The sequence below is a fragment of the Solanum verrucosum genome, unplaced genomic scaffold (assembly GCF_900185275.1).
Source record: "Solanum verrucosum unplaced genomic scaffold, falcon-dt-bn FXZP01000153.1, whole genome shotgun sequence".
Taxonomy (NCBI): domain Eukaryota; kingdom Viridiplantae; phylum Streptophyta; class Magnoliopsida; order Solanales; family Solanaceae; genus Solanum; species Solanum verrucosum.
In genome coordinates this window covers 2027969-2052161 of record NW_026020426.1, presented here as the reverse complement: position 1 = coordinate 2052161, position 24193 = coordinate 2027969, and the positions used below count along the sequence as shown (strand labels likewise).

Below are 24193 nucleotides of genomic sequence, written 5' to 3'. Positions count from 1 at the left end.
GATACATAGGTGAGAGATGTATTTGAGAGAGGGGAGGGATGTATCCGAGAGGGGTTATGATGTATCAGTGAAAAGAGTGATGTATTGGAGAGGAATTTTTGAAATTCTTTTAAATAATAACTTTTTTTAAAGATTAAAATAAAATGTGTATTTACATCATTTTTCCTTCAAAACTTGTTTTAACCCCCTTACTCATATTTGACTATGTAATTGTACTATTTCAGGGTTTATGCTATCTATCTTCCTGCTCGATCAAAATGCTTGTCCGATTGGATTTCCGTTCTCTCTTCTTCCCCAAAACCCCCGTCCATTTTCTCCGCTTCTTTTGCTCTTCACAACTCCAGCCAATGCCGCCGGAACTTCCGCAATTTGAACCCTCAAACGACGCCGACTTAATTTCTCAGTTACTCATCCAACACCACAACCCATTTCACGCCATGGAATCTTCTCTTCAGCTCCATGGCATTTCCTTCACCCCTTTCCTTGTCCATCAGACTCTCATCCGACTCAAAAACTCTTCTAAAGTTGCCCTTTCCTTCTTTCACTATTCCCAAACCCAACCCAATTCCGACACCTCCACCCCTACTGCTTACAATCTCCTCATCGACATTTTATGCAAAGTCCGCCAGTTCGATGTTGCATGGCAGCTTATTATTCAAATGGACCAGAAATCTGTAAAAACTGATTTCACTACTTTCTATGTGTTGATCCGTAGGCTTATCTCTGCTGGCTTTACCCGCCAAGCTATTCGGACTTTCAGTGAAATGCACGTATTTCTTGATCAATACGGTGAAGATGAAGTATGGAAATTGTATTTTAGTTATCTTCTTGATACTCTTTGTAAATATGGATATGTTAAAGTGGCTACTGAAGTTTTTAATAAAGAAAAATGGAGATTGGAGCTCAACTGTAAGGTTTATACTATTCTGATTTATGGTTGGTGTAAAGTGAAGAATATAGAGATGGCTAGGAGGTTTCTTGGGGAGATGTTGGATAAGGGTATTGATCCGAATGTGGTAAGTTACAATGTGTTATTGAATGGAATTTGCAGGAGAGCGAGTTTGCATCCGGATGGTAGGTTTGACACGGTAATTAGGGAGGCAGAGAAGGTGTTTGAAGAAATGACTGAAAGAGGTGTGGAACCAGATGTGACCAGCTATTCCATACTCCTACATGTCTATAGCCGGGCTCATAAGCCCGAGTTATCACTTGAGAAATTAAGGATTATGAAACGCAAAGGGATATGCCTGAATATTGTGACATATACCTCAGTTATCAAGTGTCTCTGCACTTGTGGTAGGATTGAAGATGCGGAGCTGTTACTCGAGCAAATGGTTTCTAATGGGGTGACTCCCACATCCACAACTTACAATTGTTTCTTTAAAGAGTTCAAAGGGAGGAAGGATGCCGATGGTGCGTTGAGGTTGTATGGGAAAATGAAGGAGGGTTCCCTATGCTCACCTAGCGTGAGTACATTCAACATATTGTTGGGGATGCTATTGAAACTAGGTCGAATGGGGCTGGCAAGAGATATTTGGGACGATATGAAGGATTCTGGAGCAGGACCTGATTTGGATTCATATACATTGTTGATTCATGGATTTTGTGAGAAACAAAAATGGAAAACAGCCTGTGAATTCTTTATGGAAATGATAGAAAAGGGATTGCTGCCACAGAAGGTCACCTTCGAGACACTTTATAGAGGCTTAATACAATCCAATATGCTGAGGACTTGGAGAAGGTTAAAAAAAAGGCTTGATGAGGAATCAATAACTTTTGGTTCAGAATTTGAAAATTATCATCTCAAGCCTTATAGAAGGTAATCTGATGAAATTCTGAAAGGGGTACAAGGCTGAACAATCTGACTTCGAGCTAAAGAGCTAACTGATATTTCCTGATTAATGGAGAGCTATTTATAATTGATGATGCAACAGACATCAAGGACATAAGTAAGATTCTTAGGCTTTAGTTCAAGCTGTAAGGGGTGACGCCAGACACATTAAATGAGACACTCTTCATCTCAAAGCCCCCCTATGTACCAGCAACCACATGCACTTCCTCCTTACCACCAATCTCAAGGAGGAACATTCTCCCAACCAAGTAATGCAATGAGTCGGATTGAAAGTTGTTCAAGCAAATGATGGACAAAAGTACCCAAACGGATGCTCAAATGGCTTCTCTCACGACTTCCATCAGCAATCTTGAAGTGCAAATGGGCCAAATTTCTCAAGCCCTCAACTTTAGACAAAAGGGTGCTCTACCAAGTAATCCAGTGGCTATAGTCCTAAAGGTACAGAGGAGAGAAAATGGGAAACTTTGGGGGTTATGTCAACAAAATAAAAAGAAAATCACTACTCATCTTCAGGTGTGGAGAGGATGAGTAAGAAGGCAATGGAATGTTGCTACATGTTAAGTGTATTGTTTTTTAAATCCTTTTTGTAGTGCATAGAATGTTGGGTGTTTTTCCCCCTTATCTTTGGTTGCCTTTGTTTTAAAATGTATACATCCAATTTATCATTTTCTCCTTACTATGTGCTGGTCAAATTTTTCTTCTTACTTTTCCTACTGCTGAATGTTCTAGTCTGCAGTTCGGGACCTTAAAGCTCAACTCAAGCTGCCATTTATACATGCAATTTATCGCTTTCTCCTTACTATGTGCTGGTCAAATTTTTCTTCTTACTTTTCCTACTGCTGAATGTTCTAGTCTGCAGTTCGGGACCTTAGAGCTCAACTCAAGCTGCCATCTATGCTACAAGGTAGTAGTAGTATATTTTCTTACTCATAAATCTGTTGTTTGTATGCTCTGGAATATGAAGCCCAAAAAAGGAGGGGGAGAGAGAGAATGTTTGTTATTCCCTGGCGTTGTTCAATTGTTTTGGTGATTTTGTCCACTTTGCTCCTTTAAAAAGGGGTCCTATGTTTGTAATCTCTGTGTTGTATGTAGCTTGTTTTGTATCACACTGTGTGTTGCTTGGTACGGGAGTAGCATTTTAGGAGTTCGGCTAGACTTCGATTATGATGCTATTGGCTGCTGCTGCTGCTCCATGAGTTATGGGGAAGTTAAGCATTAATGCTGAATGTTGCAGAAATATGAAAGAATGTTCAAGTAGTTTGACGTGTATTGCAGAACTGTCAGCCATCAGAAGTCAGTCTTCTCCCACCTGGCCACCCTCCATAAAAATAGAAAACTAACATAATTAGGGTTGTAAATTGTAAGTTTGAAAGGGGTATTATGTATAGGAATGGCTTTATTTGTGTTTCTATTTGTTGATACTTTAGATGCAAGTTTCACTTTTCGCATCCAGAGTAATGGAGGAGAAAGAAACTGGAGGGTAAGAGCAGCATTTATCTAACGTCAAACCAGCCAATAAGATAGAATACTCTTAGGAACTGCAAATGGTGGGCTGGACCTCTTATCTGCTTGAATCATTCTGCCTAACCCTAATGTAGATCCTACTAGCTAGTTTGGGTTTTAAATTTTTACGAAAAGATGTGGTCCTCAGTGGCCACTTGTTTCTTTGCGTCTTTACGACTTATTAAGGGACATATTTCTTTTACTGTAATCAATTGGTGAAGCTGCACTATTTTTCTTTTCCTTGTATTTCAATTCTCCTTTGACAGGTATGCCCACACTCAACATTAGCATCTTATATCTACTCTCCTATTTTCTATTCCCCTGTCCTAGTTTTAGAAGTTCTAGTCATTCCTAGTTGAATTTACTAAAAGCATATCATGCACACACGCCGTATGTCCCCTTTGCTAGTTTCTATAAGATTTAAATTAAACTTGAATTTGCTTGATGATGGCCTAATAGATCGTCATGTTATGTGAGAACAGATGATACTAAGACCAAAGTTTCAGGGAATGCATAATTGGTCCCATTAATTATCCAGAAATCTAGAAGTTACAACTTACAAAAAACCTTTCTGGATTTTTATTCTTTATTTCCTTTCTACTTTTTTTTTCTTCTGAGAACAGCACTATGATTTTCTGAATAAACCTTTGTGTTCATGAAGAGTTCATTAGACTGAAGGTAAGTTATCTGGACATTGATTTTAATTTCAAGCTGAAATGTAAGGAGAGGAGATCATAGTTCCAATAAACTTTGATTGTTGGCTGGAATTCTTAATTTGCTGGGGCACGGTTCTGTTGGTGACATGTTCTTGGTTATCTTTTGAATAGCTCAGATGATGCGTCCTTTTGCCAATGAATAAAGCATGCTTGCTGCTTAAATGTTTTGATGATTTTCATGTGTAGTTTATATGACCTTTCCATTGCTCCTTCAAAATTTAACCATGTTTGGTGCTTAAATTTTTGGATGCTTTTCGCATGTAGTTTGTTTGACCTTTTCATTGTTCCTTCATGGACTTGCTGGCTCTGATTGCATTCTTGCTTATATCTTTTCTTGGTTTGATGCCAGAATTTTGTTGAGGAGAAGGATAAGAAAGCGAAGGAGTTTCAAGATAACACTGTTGCAGTCAATTTTACCCCACAAAGCAAAATAGGCAAGATGCTAATGGCTAAATGTAGGACGCTGTTTGAGGAAACTGAAGAGATCGAAACCAGGTTAATGAAGGAAGGTATTAGATGATTTTCTAGATGTGTGAAGTATAAAATATAAAATTCTTTTAGTTCAAAACTACCGATACAAAAAGAAATTCTTTTTAGTTCAAACACTGAATTTAGAGATGGAAGAGGCTAGTCTATTCATTGGTTACCAAATTGCCTAGCTTGTTTTTTCCAGGTTTGTTAAATTATGATGGTTGCTTTAAAGGTGATAAATGTGAGATGTTACAGAAATTCTGTTTCTTCACTTGCAGATGCATGAATTAACAATGAAACTGGCTTTGCAGAAGTCTCACAATGCTGAACTCAAAAGTCAATTTGAAGGTTAATGTTCTCTCCAATTGCTTTATAAAATACACCACTGTTTTCCTTTAAATCGGGCTAGGAATTTTTTGTTTGCTGCTCATTTTATTGTGATTGTCCATCATGCGATTGTTGTATAGGAAAATATTCTCCACAAAGAAAATTATTTTCTGGATCATGAATTAATGTTTTACAATGGAAAATATATTGCCTCAAAGATCATTTTCATGATGATTTTTATTGTTTGGTTGGATAGAAAAATAACAGATATATTGTATGAGCCTATGAGGTATAGGGCAAGTATAGTTACAATAGTAGTATAATGTGTTCATAATATTGGTAATTTGGTAAAAATCATAATGAACCTGTTATATCATAGATTAGTATAAAAAGTTACTTACACTATAAGTATGTATAACTTAAATAGATTCAAAGGAAATGACTTCCACTTCGTTATACTAAATGCGTCTGAGAATCTAGTTTGATAGCGCATCAAAATTGTGGGGGAAGGGAGAAGAACGAATATATAAAACAATATATAGAAACTTCAATTAAAATACAATCCTCTCAAAATACAAAAATTAAGCTCCCCTTAACAAGATCCTCCAAAAAAATCAAAGTGAATATATAATCCAAGTACAGGCAAGGAAATGGGCCATCATCATCATCATCCTAAGCTAAATAAAGAGATAGCAATTCATACATATAGAGGCAAACTAAAACAAATGATGCAGGATGAAAAGAGAGCTCTACATTAGAAAGCAGAGTAGACCCCATCCTAAGACCAAGCTTTTCACAACAATTGTTGACATCTTCAGGCCCTCCACTCCACTCTGCAAATTAAACATGCTTCCAAATATCAAGAAATGACTACAAAAATAATTGCTTTTAAGAAGGGTTACTAATTAAATAGGATTACCGGTTTAATAAAGTAAAGGAACTAGGAAACAAAGAAAATCATATAATTACCGGGTTTTTTTGTCTTTGTTTTTCCGGATGTTTGGTGCATTGCATTTTAAATGAAAAATTAAGAGTCCTGTAATTAGTTGTATAGATTACATCTACATCTTTATCTAGGTATAACATATCAGTTTTTTGTTACAGATAATTACTCACTATACTACGTTGTCTAATTTAGAAACATATTTAATTAGAGCTAGATCATATCTAAAACTAAATGTATTTAAAGCATGCAATCAGTCTGTAAATCCAACGTACGGGATGCTAACTAACTAGTGATTTATATCTTTAATTTTAAAGTGTGGAATCACCTCTTAACTTTAAATGATTAACAAGGAAAATAAAATGCGCATGTACCTGATCAGTAGCTGAAGGGGCAGGAGATAAAGCTCCAAGACTCGGGGCTAGGGCTGGTGCTCCAGCGGGAGGACTAAATCCTAAAGGAGATGGTGCTGGAGAAGTCAATTTCTTCGCAGGAGCTGGAGCAGGAGTTGATGCAAGTGGCGCAGGTGAAGGTGCTGCCGGAGGAGGTGGAGAGTTCACTGGTGGAGGAGGAGAAGCAGTAGGAGTAGGAGGTGCTGGTGGTGGAGAAGTTACTACAGGAGGTGGGGATGAAACTGTGGGGGGTGGCTGAGCCGGTGGCGTTTGGGTGTTAACTGGAGGAGGAGAAGCTGTGGGTGTAGGTGGAGCTTGGGTAGTTGGTGTTGGGGGAGCTTGGGTAGTGGGTGTAGGTGGTGCTTGGGTAGTGGGTGTTGGAGGAGCCTGGTTAGTGGGTGTTGGTGGTGCTTGGGCAGTAGGTGTTGGGGGTGCTTGGTTAGTAGGTGGTGCCTGTGTAGGTGGTGCTTGGGTAGGGGGTGCCTGTGTTGGTGGTGCCTGTGTAGGTGGTGCTTGGTTAGTAGGGGGTGCCTGTGTTGGTGGTGCCTGTGTAGGTGGTGCTTGGTTAGTAGGAGGTGTTGGAGGTGCTTGACCTCCAACTCCAGCGACGATAATGCAGATAATAAATCCCAACAAAACAGCATTATTCCTACCCATCATTTTGACAATGGAGAGGAGGAAATTAAAGGATGTGAAAGAAGATATCTGGTAGCTGCTTGGGAAAAGAGAGGTTTGGGAAGGGAATATATAAGGGATTTTCTAAAAGAAGTATGGTATATATTTGAAGGTTGGCAAAGAAAGAGTAGAAAGGTGGCAAATCCAATTTCTAGGATTAATATGTAGTAACAGTGTGAGTTGTGACTACCAAATACTAATTACATGTATGTTGTTATCTTATGTTGGTACTAAAGAGTTATCGACTAGCTAGGCTAGGCCTTGTATTGCAATTTACTTAACCAAAGCCTCTTGTTGGGGCTGTCTTTTTTTTCTCTACGTTGTTGGCATATTAATGTATCCCGATGAGAATTCAAGATTTAAGTTGTATGAATCTAGTCTTAAAGCTTTAACTTTTAACCTTTTGTATCTTTTTAAAATGTGTATTTATTTTTAATGGATTTCGACATGCGTGGCGAAAACACTTAAATCATATGATATGTGGCCAAAACGCTGCATACGGCTCTGTTTGTATCGACAGTATTATTGTTGCTAATTACATGTTGAAATAACGGTTTCCCTACATACATTTATACTGTTCAAGATTCATAAATCTGATGGAATAGATATATGTATTTCAAATACACGCGAGTCAAATTAGGTGTAATTTGTTTCAGATATATTGTATCCAAATGTGATTTGCATGTATCTAAGATATACCGACTCTCTCTTCTCTTGCTCGTTTCTCCTTGTGTATTTACATTTTAGAATGTATATATGAGTTTTACAAATTCTATGTATATGATAAAAATATTTATTTAATTAAATTGATTTTCCTATTCCTTGTGAGAAATAGTTTCATGCAGATAGAAAGCATGAATGATGAACAAGAAATGGGTGGCCCAATGGTTGGTATTGATTCGAAAGAAAGGAAGATCATTCAACGTAATTCTCAAGCCATTTTGCTTCCAAAGTAATTCCCTTTACTCTCTCTCAGTTTATGCACTACTTTTTCTTTTTCATAATTCAATATTTTAAAATATATTTTAATATGAGAAGATAAATATAATTTTAAAATATTGAGTTGATCTAATTCAATTTAATTTTAAAACTAGTCAATTTGGGAGTTATTTCCACTCTACAGCGAAACAAAAATAAAAATCTTTACGATGATAATAATCCTGAGCAACAGACAAGTTTATTAAGTGAGAGACCTTTTTAAAAAGTCTAAATCATGAGGTTTGCATTATGATTATACCTAAATAGTTTTATTTGTTATCATAATTAGGTTCATCAGGTTCTCATATTTATTATTCTAGCTCTCATTGCCCATCATTTTAAATTAAGCACTACATTCTTCCCGTTTAAGTTAATCTATTTAATTTTGCTTCAAAGTATATAGTTAAAATGACTCTTCGAAAATGAAAAGACGTCATATAAATTAGGATAAAGAAAGCAGCATATTCATTTAGTTACAAAAATTGATTTGTTTTCTCGAAGAATTATTATTATAATAGCCTTTTAGAGAAGCACTTTTAGAAACAAATAGTTTGTGTTTGCTTAATTCATTGTAAGGAGTTTTAAAGCTTTTGAATATCAAATACTATAAAAAAGGATAAGTATGTTTAATGTTAAGATTATTTTTTAAAGATAAATTATAAATATCTATTATGAAATGTTTTATTTAAGTTTTTACTTTTATTTTATTAAAATTTTCAATCAATGTAATGTATAGATAAATCAAAAAAGATATTAAATGCTTCTGCTTTTGCTTGAAAATATTTTACATATTGGGCAAACACCTTAATTTTTAAAAAGTTTTTTTTTCTTTAGAAAGAATGCTTTCGGCCTCCAAATTGTTTGGCCAAACAGGCTCTCAGTCTAATGTGACACTTTCAAAAAAATTTCATATTGAAATGAAATTAAAGTTTTATTTGGACATGTAATTTGAGTTTTTTAAGTTATATTTTTTTCCTCATAAACATGAAAATCCCACAAGTTATGAAAACGATGAAAATTTCTCCGATTCTTATACAATCATACCAAAAGAACAATTTATAGTTCATAAACAAGATATTAGAATATCCTAAAGCTCCAACATTGATAAATCACACATCTCCATGTTCCTTTAATAAATAAATGTTAACAATAGTAATAACTAGTTATTCTTTAGGATAATTCTTTCGCATGGTACAAACAATCTCTTCATGCTGAACATGAGTCTTTTTTTGTAAAATAAAAACTGATGCCTCTTTTCTTATGAAATATAAACTTATGATTCAAGTTTTACATTTGTTCATTATTTGAAATCCCAAATCATGTTTTTTATTTAGAACTTGGTATGATTTTAAATTATGATCCCAAATCACATATCCAAATATTAATTTGAAATCTTGACTTTATATTGCATATTTAAACACTAATTTAAAATCATAATTTTATATCACATATCTAAATACAAACTTACTATCATAAAGAAGTGGTGACAGCTGTGATAATCCATCCCAATTTTTTTCATGAATCCTCCTCTGTGGCATGAATAAATGAATATTACTAATCTGTTTTAATTTATCTGTCTTATAATATATATATATATATATTATTATTTATTTTTATTTTTTATTTTTAAATACATCTTTCATAATTTAGCAATTGTTAAATTTTAACATTTAACATAACATATTTAGAATTTAAAAATATTTTAATATATACTGCACATAACTCTAGTTTAAAACTACAACACTTAATTATTATTATTATTATTATTTACTTTTTAAAGCTTCTTATTCAATCAAACTAAGACATATAATTAAAAATGAAGTATTATATTTTATGTCAAAAATTTTTGTTAAGAGCTCAAACAAATTAACCTCAAAGATGAGAAAAATAGCATCCTAATGGCAAGTTTAAATTTAGCTGACCTTAGTATAAAAGTCAATATTATAGGTACATGTGTCATCATTATTAATTAGTTGAAACGTTGAATAGACAAGTTATCTGTAAATCCTTTTAATTTCGATGGTTTAATTATTAATTATGGCAAATCACCATGCAAGATTTAACCTCCAATCCATAATGATACAGCTAGCAATGCCCTGGATATTCTTTATTAGGCCCAAACAGCTTAGAGTAAAAGGAAAAAGGTCCATATACTTAACTACACGTGTAAAGGATAATTGGGGTCACCAAATAAATTATTTAGTATGTATTAATTTTATAGTATCATTTATACAATGTCCTGTGGATTGATAGAAAATAAGTTTCAGGTATAAAATTAGTAAAAAAAATTAGAAATCACATAGTGTAAGGAGCAAATTACATTATATCCTTATCTTTTTCAAATTTACAAAAATTCATTCAAATTTGTGTCATCCGGATACATTTCATTCATCTGGATACATAACTATTGATGCATTAGACAACTTGTCTGTTGAGATTAAAAAGAAAATTAAATGTCAGTTACTCAAATCACCCAAATCAAATTGATGTCAATCTCTCCCAAATCATAGTAATTCAAATTTCTTCTCTCAAATCTCTTCCAAATCGTAACAGTTTCAAAAAAGTCGAAAACAATAGTTGATACATGATGAATATATCTATTTTGTTGAGATATTCAGGCATCTGGGAAAGCGAGGTGAGTTATGAATTATACAAAAGTGATGGAATAGATGTCGGACGAACAATTTCTTTTGTGAATTTCAAATCCTCCATTGCAGCTGAATTGGAGATCGATGAGATGAGGAAAAACTTGGAAATCTGATACATAGTAGAAGAAAATAACGGGAAAAATTGGCAATGGGATTCAAACCTTGGAAAATTGTAAGTTGTAACAGACTAGCATAATTCAAAATTCAAAATTCTTCTTCTCATTCTTCCAAAAAAAATCTTAATTTTTGAATCAAAATTGTCGACAAATTGTACTGATACAACATGAACCTATCGATCTTGTTCAGACTTTTCGGAATCTAGAAAAGTAAGGTGAGGTATGAACGATACAAAAGTGACGAAATTGTTGTTGATCAAAATATTGATTTTGTGAATCTCAAATCAGCAATTGCAACTGAATTAAAGATCGGTGAGTTGAGAAAAAATTTGAAGTTTCGATACATCATTGAGGTAGAGAAACAAGATCCTAGATTTTCAATGTATCTGATATGCATTGATACAACAAACAAAATTAAAAAGTTGAAGTGATACATAGATTTGATGGATCATCCATATCTTTTATAATGTTGTGTAACCCTTTTTTGAATTGTGTTTCCAAGATGGACAGTTTTATCAATACATTACTATTTATGTATTTTGTTTAAATTGATGAGTACTTTATTTCTACATTCAATAAGTAATTATTTGCCCATAAGAAGTTAGATTTGAGATCGATGCATTATTGTGTAGTAGCTACTATGTATCAATACATTTAGGGGGAAAAGGCATAGATTCTCTCCTAAACTTGTTCTGAAAAGTCAGTTATGCGCTTAAACTATCACGGTGACCTATTACACACCTTAACTACTCAAAAGTGAATTTATTACCACCCTGAGACGCGTAACATCATTCTCACATTATGTGGCGTATTACACTCGCTGCCACATCAACGCTACATCAACGTCATGACATAAATTATAATTTTTTGTTTTCTTTTCTTTTGTTAACTATATTTTACTCTAACTAAGCCCTAATTAATTGGTTTGATTCTCTAATAATTATATCTTCTTCATCACTAATCCCATCCATTTTCAATTCTCATTTCATCAGAAAATCATATTCGGCCTCACCTTCACTATTGATTTTGTTCTTCACCACCATTATATCACCTTCAATTCTTCTTCTTCTTTGTCACCCAACACCAAATATCACCACCACCATTATCAATATCAATGTTTTCTTCTTCACCACCTTCAATTACCTCTTTTAATGTTTGTCACCCGCTACCCATCACCACCAAACCCATAAAGTTGCTATTACCGCCAAACCCAAAAATTGATTAACAACCAAAATTTCTTTAACAAAGTAAAAAAAAAATGGAAAAAGATAGAAACAATCAATCAAATTTTTTCTAGATAAAATATAATTATTCACTAACAAATCTATGAGAATTAACCTAATTGTGAATCAAAAAATTTGTGCTTTAAGATTGTGATAAAAAATAAAGAAGTGTGATGAAAATAAAGAATGAAGAAGAAGAGGACAAGGGGCGGGGTTTGAAGAAGAAGAGGTGTGGGGGGTGGGGGTGAAAAAGAGGATTCTAATTTATTTATTTTTTAACTTTAATTTCAAACTGACACGCCTATTTTTTTTATTTTTGATTTATTTTTTTGCCATGTCAATTTTAGGGGGTAAGAAAATTCACTTTTGAATAGTATATGTGTGTAATAGGTCACCATGATAGTTTTAGTGTGTAACTGACTTTTCGAGACAAGTTCAAGGAGAAATTTATGCCTTTTTCCATACATTTAGTATAAATTCGACTTTATGTATCATGCCTAAAAGTTAGTGCATAAATACATTATCTTATTTTATTTGAGAAATATTGTATATAAAAGATACATTATACATGTAATTTTTCCCAAATAACATTTTTGTGGAGCTAATATCTCAAAAGGTCATTCAACTTTGAGAATTTATCTAGTAAAGTCATTAAATTTTGTTTTTTGTATAAATAAAATCATTCAGCTTAGACATTTGCACCAATTAAATCACTCAACTATATTTATTATTTAAAAAATATTGACATAGAAAAATAATTTGTCAATGTTAACTCCACATATAAATAAAATTAAAGAAAATTCATCAAAAAAAATTATGAATGAATTTAATAAGTGAAATAAATATTATAATATTATTATGTATTGAAAATTTAAAATGTATCACGACGGACGCTACCCTAATAATTATTATTATTGATATTATCATTCTGCAATTTTTTTTAATTAAGACGTCAAAAGTTTTATAATTGAAGGATCGCAACAATTTTATAGTTGCAGTTATTAAGCCAATGACAAGTAAAGGATCAAAATTGTCCTTTATGTTTGAGTAAAGGATCAAAGTAATCCCTGTGTTTTAACATGGAGCACTAATAGTTCTTCATGTTTCAATAATTGGTACATTTTTTATACTCTTGCAAATAACCGTCAAAAATCTAACGGTGCTTTCTTTTACACGTGAGAAAAGTTTCCACCATTGTCAACTAAATCTTCCCTTTCTTTTCCTTCAGATATCCATAATTCCATAACTTTGATTCCCCTGTGAAACAAATAAAATCAAAATAAAGACTGTTATTTGGAGAAGTAAAACTTATTCAGTTGCATCTGTTGTTTTTGAAGAATGTATCAGTCTACGACAAGAGTAAGAGTAAAATCAGTCTTTATGGTCATCGAGTCTTCTTCTATGTCCTCTGTGATAGATTGTTTAAACTCGAGGAAGGTGCTATGCATATTGGTGTCTTGTTTATCTGCAAGCAACTTTCTTGCACACGAGGTGCTCGATCAATTGTCCCAGTGATAATTTAGCTTTGGTCCATTCTACTTGTTCCAATTATGACGGATGCATTCTAAATATTAGTAAGCTCGAAGAAGCACGCGAGAATTTAGAAAAGCCTGAAAGTTGAAGAGAAAACGATTAGGAAAAATTCAATATTCTATCTTTTCTTGTTTGCAATGTAATTAGTAAGCTCGAAGAAGCATATGTTTTTCTCGTAGTATAGGAAAATGTATCTTTTTACTTTTGCGATGTAATGGATTTGATACGTAATGTATGTTTGGCTTCAATTTGTTGAGAAGTTGGCTTGAAATTTTTGATATTATATGTGTTGATGCTGAAAACTACATCGGATTTGTACTAGAACGAACAACACTAAAATTTTAGTAAACCTTTACCAAAATCGCAGCAGAGCACCAACAATGCGTCAAAATAGCTCCAAAAGTTCATCAAAATAACATTAGAATTGCACCTAAATAGTATTGACAATGAACCAAAATAGCTGGACGAAATTCACACTAATACAACACTATGGTTGCACCAACATAGTAGCAGAAAAGATCCAAAATTACACCAGAAAAATATCAAAACAACATTTGAATTACACCAAAACAGCAGCATCACAATAGCCTCTAAATCAGCATTAAACTTGCATCAACACCACCACCAGAAAGCACTAGAACTGCACCAAAAACAACAACTGTAACAACATCAAAACAACTCCAAAACTGCACGAGAAAAGCTCCAACAACAGACTCCAAAATTGCACCAAAATAGCAGCACCATATTCGCACTAAAACAACACAAAAATTGCACCAAATAGCACCATATTCGCGCAGAAACTACACCAAAAAATAAAAGAAATTGAAAAACAATAGCAAAATATAGTTTAAACATGAAAAGCACATAATGATCCATTTTTTTACCCAAAAAAGTTGTATTTTCTTATAATGTAACTCCACTTTGTTGGGTTTGTTGTGAATTTTCCCAAGAAGAATTCATTTCTTCTCCTTGTCCTACTTCTCTCCGTTTCATATTTTCTTGTTGAACTTCTGAACATCTCCGTCTAACCTGAATGCACAATATATATAAATTTTTATATATACTTTATATTAGCTAAAGATAATTAAATGATGAAATAATTCAAAAATGATGTTAAAAGATAGTACAGGTAGTTTATCACGAACAGAAGAAGTAGTTTCAGGCTGCACATCTTTAGTTTTGCAAGTCCTTTTGTTGTGACCATACTTGTGGCAAGTACTACAATTAGAGATTAGTATTTCCTTTTCATCGTTGTTCGACTTGCTCCTACTTCATCAACTTCTTTTCTTATCTTCTTCTGCTTTCTTCCTCTCTTTGTACTTGTCAAACGTCGCTTCCTCGTGAACTCCGTTAACTAGGCGCCCCTCTCCAAGTAGTCAGTCTGTTCTCTCGTGGAGAAAGCCTTACTCTCGTTTCGTTCGAACGTAGCCCGCAGGAGTCAAGGGGTTGTAGGGGCGACTTCCAGAGATAATTACGGCGATGGGAGATGAAGAGCATTCTTCCTTCGCGAATACCGACTTCACCAACCCCCAACCCGGCTAAATGGTTTGACGCCTCCTTGGAGGCAACGGAGGAAGTTTGTTAGATTTTGGCCACATTTGCGGGCCATTCATCGAAAAAATTGCATTCTCATATATTTTTCGATACGTTTCCACCTTGTAGGAATCATGGACATAATCAAGAGTGTCTTCTCGATGCCCAAATAGCTGCAATTGCGTGCTTGCAAGGGATTCCAGTGAGACTCCATTTTCTACAACTACATGTTCTCTTATCCAAGTCCACTGCCCAATTATCCATGATACTAGCCCTTGTAATTTCACAGTTCCATTGAATTGACTTTTTAGGAATATATTCTCCGTCTGCCTTTTGATTTGTAAGCAATATATCTTTAATCTTGGGACAAACATCACCTAGATTCCATTGTTCTACTTTCTCCCTGTTAGCTAGCACTCTAGCCATGAGTAGATATCTCAATTTCTCCAAAAGTGTTAAAATTGATTTGTCTCTAGCATCAAGTATCATGCTATTGTATACTTCACACACGTTATTCAACAACATGTCTGATTTAGCATTTGAGGAGAAATAAGCCATTGTCCATTGACTAGGTTCTTTTTCATTACACCAAGCAACAACATTTGGATCTAACTCAAACATATGATTCATGCATACAATAGCTTGTTGCACAATAGTAGCCTTTGTAGCAGCCCAGAGTGCCTTTTTTAATGAGAAGCTACCAAAACCTGCCCTTTTAAAGTTGTTATGAAGGTGTCTCACACAAAATCTATGACTAACATATGGTAAAATATCATTAAAAGCTTCAATGAGACCTTTTAATTTGTCGGACATAACGGTCCAACTAGCCTCATCCTCATGTATATCCAAATCGCTAGCCAAATAAGTCAAGAACCAAGTCCATGTCTTTTTATTTTCTTTCTCAACAATGGCGTGGGAAATGGGAAATATATTATTGTTACCATCAATTCCAACTGCAGATAACAATTGAGTTCCGTACATTGGACCCTTCAACCAACAACCATCCACTCCTATTATTTTTCTACAACCAGCCTTGAAACCGAACTTGCAAGCAGCAAAACAAATGTATATTCTCTGAAATATGTATGGTTGTCCAGGAACCTCATTATCAGTGAACTTCATACGAATAGTACTTCCTGGATTTGTCCTATCCATTTCATTGCAATAGTCCCACATCATTTTGAATTGATCTTTACTATCACCATCGAGAAGCGAAATGGCCTTCCTCTTTGCTCTTTTAACTTATGATAAAGTCACTTTAGCTCTTAGATCAACACTCATTCTATCTCTAAAATCATCCAAGCTACCATTTCTATTTGATCCAATTTCATTAAGGTATTTTCTCGCAGTGAAGGATGATGTGATTGTTCTATTTTCATGGTGCCACTCTTTGCAAGTATGTGTAGAATCGTATGTTTTTATCTGGAAAGATTTGTCCCGTTGCATTTTGGATGCCATAATTTTCTATTTGCACTCTTTATGTATACATTTTGTCCTGATTCTTTCTTTGTCATTCTTGTTCCACTTGATATACTTTCCTTTTTTTTATCTCATGTATTGCTACAACATCCTTGAACTCTCTTTTGCTTCCAAAAGTCAACTCTAGAGCTAATATGGGATTATCTCCATCAATTTTTGGATTAAATTGAGGATAATTGTTGCTCTCAGTTTCAGAATCACTATGCAAACTTCTTGTGTCACTAGAATCACAACAATCAGAATCTCCCTCTACAACTGCCATCTTTTTATTTACTTCAACACTAAGAGGCTCTATTTCACCAAGAATACTATGTTTTGTCTTCTCATGGCCATTGACTAACTCATCGTCAGATAAATCAGCCTCTAAATTACAAAAATCATCACCAGATGAATTTTCATGTGTAAGTTGTTCCTTGTCATTATCTTCAATGGTTTCTTGATATGGTATAATCCCTCATTTTAAAATAAGAGTCCAAGTGCTTGAAGTAAATCTCATTCACATCCTCTTTTCGAAGACTTATGCTAACTGCATAGGCTTCAAAATCGATAGAAATCAGTCTCCATCTTCTACCATACTTCCCACACTTGTACCAAAAGGTTATTGAATCAGATGCATATCCACAAATCTCCGCCATCATTTTAAACTCTTGAAGATTCAACGTGTTCACATTAATGTAATCAATATAGTCTATGCTGCCATTTATGTAATGTTTGTCTGAAATACGTCTCATGACACCCCCATGATATATTTTTGTACTAACAAATGAATCTTCGAGTACTGGGTCTGAAATAAAAAAAAAACAAGAATATATTACATAAGGTGTTGTAGTTTACAAAAGTATAAAACAAACTAACGAATGGAAAATGCTTCAACTTAATAATCAAATATAATACTGTTGCATTCAAAATAAAGAAATTTAATGCTCGTAATTATATAAACAGAAAATAGTACATCAAATCAGAGATCTCGGGAATTTGATTTTTACTTTTAAAAAAATTATAATCGATAAATTTGTTCAAGTAAAATCATTCTCTTAATCTTGAAGGTTCTCCAATAGATATATAATGATGATTTTTGGGGTCGCCTTAATAATTCACAAAGCTAGAGCTACTGAAGAATGCATCACTGATCACAGTGAAATCGGTGTGCGCTAGCTTTGTGAACTATGACACTACAGATTCCATTCTAGGTGCACCATCTTGTGTTGCTATAACGACCCTTAGCAACGTAGCTAGCTCCATGCCTTCACTGGCATTGAGATTCGATAGTTCGTTTGCAGATGCAGGAGGATCTTATTACTTCTTACAACCCAAATTCTATTGCCATTGCCACTCTGGTTGATTTCTGTAGTGTTTTTTTTTTTGTTTCACCATTGATCCTAATACTATTTGTGAATAGTAAGACTATCATGAGTTTCTTACCACTTAATACTTTGTAGTTTCTTTTTTGAATCTAACCATTCAATATCCTAATCTCTAGATTCAGGATCAATAAGAGGGTTAAAGTGTATTCTACAAAAAAAACTTTTTTATCGAGACATCAGGTTAAAGATCGAAAGAATTGAACCATTCCCCATAGTTTTTAATGGTATATAGTTTCAGTTGAACGTCTGATCAAGCTTTTCTTTTATTTTTACAACATCTCATGAAAAAATTGTGACTAGAAAGTGATGCAGAAGAACAAACACTTACTTTAACTCCAATTATGAAGAGCAACTGTACTAGAGCAATGATATAATAATCAACCTACCACGTTTTTGTTTCAAATCTAGAATAGATAATTTTCAAAAGCAATAACAATGATCTAGAGATGAAAAAAATTCTCACCATAAGTAGGAGTTGATTCTCTATCATTGTTGTGACTTAACAACATAGTTGCTTCACAAAATGGATCAACCTTTTAATGAAATTCAGAACAAAATTGAGATTATAGGGTTTGATTTGAAGCAAAAAGGGAAGAGAAGTTTGGTTTAACAAGGAAAACGAAGAGACAAGAAAAAGTGAGTTTTGGCGGGAAACCTTTCTCACGTGTAAAAAGAAAAGCACCGTTAAGATTTTGACGGCTGTTTGCAAAAGTATCAAAAGTGTACCAATTGTTGAAACATGGAGGACTATTTGTGCTCCATGTTAAAACACAAGGATTACTTTGATCCTTTGCTCAAACATAAAGGACAATTTTGATCCTTTACTCGCCAATGACTATATCATTTTCTTATATGTCATGACAATTTTTTTATGGGTCTTTTCTCTTATTTTTCTATTTAGGAAAACTCTCATCATAATACATTTCAAATTTTAAATATATAGTAATTTCATTATGTAATTTTCACTAATTAAATTCGTCCATAAAAAAATCATGATGATATTTTTAAAAAAAAATTATTTATTCATGGAGCTTATATTTAAATGGCATAAAATAATTTATTTTGCTATGTCAATTTTTTTAATGATAAATTTAGTAGAGTAATTTTAGTGATACAAAGACCTAAATTGAGTGATTTTATTGATACAAAATAAAGTTTAATGACTTTGCTAGATAAATTCTCAAAGTTGAGTGACATTTTAAGATATTAACTCCATTTTTGTGTGTGTGATACATAACACAGTGATGAGTTGATATGTATATGATACATGTATTAAAGTTTGAAAACTGTTGAATTTGATATATATATATATATATATATATATATATATATCAATTAATTTGATACACAATGTTTTAGCTATAGAACATTATGGTTTATGTATCAAGTGTATTTATTGAGTAATGTGTACATATATATAACCTTCTAATTTGAATAAGTCTGTACAAAAATTAAAGATTGCAGATACATAACAACTGATACATGGTAGATTATACAATTGGTAATAATTATGTATCAGATAAATAATTAAAGACATGAGACACACAAATTTGATAAACAACAAAAAATAAAAAAAATCAACCAATTGTTTTACCAATGTTGTGTCATATACGTAACTATTATTATGATACAAATTGATATTCTTACAAAAATATTAGTGTTGATGTATCCACAATAATATTTGATAATGTCTACAGATACATAACCTTCTAGTTGAATAAGTTTGGTGTATGTATCTGATAGTAAAAGCTAACGACATTTATAATGGTTATGTACCAAATACATAACTATGAACATGATACATATTAATTTGTGTTTCAATAAAGGTTATGTATCAAAACTAATATTTAAACAATACATTGTGCCTGATGAAATTGTAATGTATCATAATGCTAAAACAGAGGCATTATACATTAATTTAAGAAACAAAAACAACTGTATACATTAAAAATTTGAACTCATAGGTATCAGAAAAAGATGAACAAGAAAAAAATGAAAAAAAAATAATGAAGAAATCCTTCTACACTTTCTCCTTTGCTCTTTATCAACTCCCACAACTTTTTTTCACTTTCAACAATAACGTCATACATAAATCTCAACCTAAAGCCCTTATCGGAGCCACCAATAACCCAATCTTATATATTATTTTGCGTATTATTTTGTCGGATTAGAAAAAATTGGTAACAAAAATATTTTGTAGGATGAAGGCATTAATATCATGCTAATGAAGCTTATCACAAAGAAAGAAAATGAGCCTCTAGTTATACCTTCAGAATTACAAGACAGATTTTTACTATTATGAAAATATTGTGTGATAAATTAAGGATGAAATTCGTTGTGAATTTTTGTGATTTGGATTTTGTGATGATTTTTTCATATGTAATGATTTAATTTATGGCAGGGGTTTTGAATTTATTTTACTTAATATTTCTAATTATATTTAAATCATCATATTTATATTATATCAATATTTTATTTGTTTTTTTATTTATCATGTATAATATTGATTAAAATTTTAAATATGTACATTTTAATTTCATAAAAATATTTTTTAATAATAATTATTTAAAATAATTTCTCTCTATAAAGTAATCTTAATATTAAAAGTACATTGATACTTGTTATTTTTCATAATTTAACTCTCAAAATATTTTAAAAAAATATTAGTCAACAACAATTTGCTATCAAAGCACTTTCTTTTTCAATAACACTTTTCTGAAATGCTATTTTCTTAAAAATGCTTTAAAATTTAAACAATATTTTTACAGTATACAAATTCTTAATATGTATACCAAATCCAAATATAACAAGTAAAAATGAATGAAGGGAGTATAATTTTATTATATTAAGTATAAAGAAAAAATTATCTAGTATATATATTTATTAATATTGGATGTAATTTATTAGTACTACTCCCTTCGTTCACTTTTACTAGTTATCTATGTCTTTTCTAAAATAAATTTTCATTTTTATTTGTCACTTTTGACATATAAAAACAAGACAATTTTTTTTTTCATGTTTTACTTTTAGCATTAAATACTATTCTCCAAATTATTTCCTAAGAGGTAGTACTAAACACCAATTAATAGATATAGTTTGATTAGTTTGATAAAACATATATATCAATAATTATTTTTTTAATGGGTGTGCCAAATTAAATAGTGACAAGTAAAATTGAATAGAGAAAATATATATCTAAATAAATATTCCTTTTTTTTTTTCTTTTTTTTATACAGTTGAGATTTTGAAAACCCTGGCCTCTCTTATCTACTCTCAAAAGAAAACCCCCATTTTCAATTTTGAAGAGCACACTCCTCTCTGCAAACTCCCAAAAGCCACAGTTTCAGTAAACAAGAAAAAAATGGCGGTGTCTTTAGGACTTTTCTCAGCTTTCTCGACTGTACAAACGGCCTTATTTTTGAAGTCGTCGTCTTCTTCTTCTGTTAGACTTGCCGGTAATCTACGGGTGGCGACATTCGCCGGCTCTGCGAAGCCAGCTACAACGGAGTCAAAGAAGAGAGAACCCAGAGGCATAATGAAGCCAGGTCGAGTTTCGCCGGAAATGCAGGCCTTCCTCGGCGGACTTCCGGAGATTCCTCGGACTCAAGCACTCAAGTTCATTTGGGCTCACATCAAACAACACAACCTTCAGGTATACCAATTACTCTCTGTTTTTGGATGGTTGTTACACATTTTTCATTTTTCATAGTGTATCGTATTGTATTGCTTTAATAAATATAATATTTGGATAACTCTATCGTTTTTTGTCGTAACATAATGTTTTACATCTTAACCCAACAATTTGAAAGATAAATCTACACGAAAGTAGTGTGCCGGGTAGAGATGCTATATTGAAAGGCAGGTAAAAGATAAAATAAGATTATTAAATAACAAGTAAAGATAAATATCAGTATTGGAATGATAAGTTGATTGTCCTTATTGGAATGAAAGGCGTCCAATTAGAGTGAATCTAATATAATTGACTGCTACAAGTTTTGGATTGACTGTAGTTGATTGAATGATTGATAATTCGATATGTATGTATCTTCTTGTTATTGTTGCATTAATGGGCATCTTTTGGATTTTATTTGGAACATATGTGCTGTAAATTATTTCGTTCTGGTGGTTAGCAGTAGCCTAAGGGGATTTTACTTGATTATGCCTCCTTGACACTTAGAAAGAATGAGACGCTTCTTAGTTTTTGATTGGTGTCTGTTATGCAAATCCTGAATAATTCGGACAAATCATTTACAAAATCTGAGCCCAGGCTAGGTGCACACATAAGAGGGTTCCCAAATGGTATGTTGATTATCTATCACATGGGGTTCACACAGATTGTGCTCATGAGGTTCTTTTCATTTGCATTTTTCACGTAACTGCATATATCGTACTTCTGCTATGGCTTATTTGTTAAATGCCCACTCACATGATTTCTTAACCTCTTTTAATTTATGTTGGTGCTTATGAAATGAGTCTTCCGAAGTTGGTTATTGCGTGAATATGTGATATGCATCTTCTTACTCTCAAGTAGAATCATAGTAACTCCTTTTTTACTTTAGTGTAATTGACATCGGTAATTCTGTCCCTTGATTCAGTAACATGTTGTCGGGTTATATTTTCCTAAAAGATAATGTCTGCATCATTTACGTTTCGTTCTGTAGTTGCTGAGGATGAATCACTGACTTTTTAACTGTTTATGAATTTGTAGCTCTTTTCTTTCTAGCCCAGAGCCTAGTTTGCCTGAGACAAGACAATAGTTATGTTCATGATCTCTCTCTTTCTCTCTCTCTCTTTGTTTTTGTACGTGGGTTTCCAAATGATATACACATTAAATGAAAAGATGAAGTGACGTCTCAATTTGTCATCAATGGTGTTGCCTTGGTTAATCAAAGAGAGGCTATGTGCTGTTCCATGTGAACCATTTTTATGCTGTCTGTTTATTATGCATTGGGTTCATTCAATATCCGTTATGAATTGAGCGTGATGCCTGGAATTCATTCGTGCAGTCAACTTCCCCTAATCAAGAAAGTGCCAAGCTTATTATTCTGCATCTATCTATTATCTATTTCCACTTCCCTCTTAAACCCAATCCTGGTGATGTTGTGTGACTATGTCCTTTGTACAACTTCAACCTTGACATTTAACACAGTTGTTGAGTAATCTATCTGCAATTTTTATGATATTTGTTTTCATATTCGGTTGGTCAAACTGTTTACCAGAACATAGTCAAGTTCTATGTTGCTTAGACCCTCCAAAATGCATAACTTTTGGAGGATCCAGCACACATTATTGTTGAAGTGTCCGAGCAACATAGGTCAGGTTGATAGTTGGAGGCAGACCCAGTATATATATAACTTATGTGGATTATCTTTGTAGGATCCGGAGGACAAGAAGGTCATAATCTGTGATGACAAGTTGAAGAAGATTTTCGGAGGTAGAGATCGGGTTGGATTCCTTGAGATCGCTGGATTGATTAGTCCTCACTTTCTCAAGTGATCCAAGTTAAGAAAAATTATGGAATGAAATCTCTCTTTTTTTCATTTTTACTCTTTGTGAATTAGATTCTAGATTGGATATTTGGAGGATATACCTATCGATTTAAAGGTATTTGAGTCTTCTTTCTAACACAATAAACCTTTCATCTACCTAATATTTGTACACGAAGTTATGCCCATTTTAATGTACATTGTCGAGCTACGCATCAGTTGAGTGTCAGAGGCATCTTCTGCACGATATCGCACTGAGGCAGTGGCTATTGCCTTCTTGCTACCTGGCTAAGTGCTTGCCACGTTTTTAGCGCGATAGTGTGCATCAAAAGACTCTTAATAACTCCCCCAAAGACGTAGTTCACATTTCTAGTTCAAAAGTTTACCCTAGAAGAGAAATTCTCAAGAAACTAACTTCCTCCAATGTAAGATTTGACCATAGAATTTCATAATTTTATTTATCTTAACACCAATTAATACCTTTTTACTCGTGAAATCCATATCTTTTCAAGAAAATCCACCTCTAAGGTTCAAGAAAAAGTTCTTAGATATCTTTTTCTCTAAAGATTCTTAAGAATTTAGAGCGTTCAAGGCATGTAAGGCTATCATAGTGAGGAACTTAGTTCTTCACGCCCTATATCTACAATTTTATTTAATAAGATCAAAGTTAGGGTTTTTATCCAAAGTCTATGTCACGACACAAGGTAACCCCTAGGCGTAACATGACGTATAAGACCCGGAGAGGCCCCATACAAGCCACTTAGCATTCATCATACAAGATAATAGAATATAAGAGATTTAAAAGACAGTTTCAACATAGGTAAGTTTTATAGAGAAAAGCGGAAGTCTAAACACCGTCTCAAAAACATCTAGTATATAAGAAATGATCGGGGCGTAGCCTGTACATCAAGTTCAAGACTGAAAGTAAAGACAAAAGGAAAACCAAAGCTCGGT

At 33.1% G+C, this 24193-nt stretch overlaps 4 protein-coding genes across 4 annotated transcripts; 2 read left to right on the top strand and 2 right to left on the bottom strand.

Moving 5' to 3' along the window:
* Window positions 1-245: 245 nt before the first annotated feature.
* On the top strand, window positions 246-1918 carry LOC125807211 (pentatricopeptide repeat-containing protein At2g13420, mitochondrial-like). Its single transcript, XM_049486937.1, has one exon. It carries the CDS (start codon window positions 258-260, stop codon window positions 1821-1823), a length of 1566 nt encoding a protein of 521 aa, XP_049342894.1. The 5' UTR covers window positions 246-257; the 3' UTR covers window positions 1824-1918.
* Window positions 1919-5396: 3478 nt separating this feature from the next.
* On the bottom strand, window positions 5397-6522 carry LOC125807205 (classical arabinogalactan protein 9-like; the record flags this gene model as incomplete). Its single annotated transcript, XM_049486931.1, has 2 exons — window positions 5397-5702; window positions 6187-6522. Coding segments are annotated over 2 exons (420 nt in total), but the record flags the coding sequence as incomplete, so codon positions are not given.
* A 7445-nt stretch (window positions 6523-13967) lies between these two features.
* Window positions 13968-16065, bottom strand: LOC125807280 (uncharacterized). Its single transcript, XM_049486988.1, has 2 exons — window positions 15076-16065; window positions 13968-14177 (listed from the first exon to the last, which is right to left on the bottom strand). The coding sequence occupies exons 1-2, from the start codon at window positions 16063-16065 to the stop codon at window positions 13968-13970; spliced, it is 1200 nt and encodes a 399-aa protein (XP_049342945.1).
* A 4972-nt stretch (window positions 16066-21037) lies between these two features.
* LOC125807206 (upstream activation factor subunit UAF30-like) lies at window positions 21038-23345 on the top strand. Its single transcript, XM_049486932.1, has 2 exons — window positions 21038-21405; window positions 23130-23345. The coding sequence occupies exons 1-2, from the start codon at window positions 21115-21117 to the stop codon at window positions 23247-23249; spliced, it is 411 nt and encodes a 136-aa protein (XP_049342889.1). The 5' UTR covers window positions 21038-21114; the 3' UTR covers window positions 23250-23345.
* The last annotated feature ends 848 nt before the right edge of the window (window positions 23346-24193 follow it).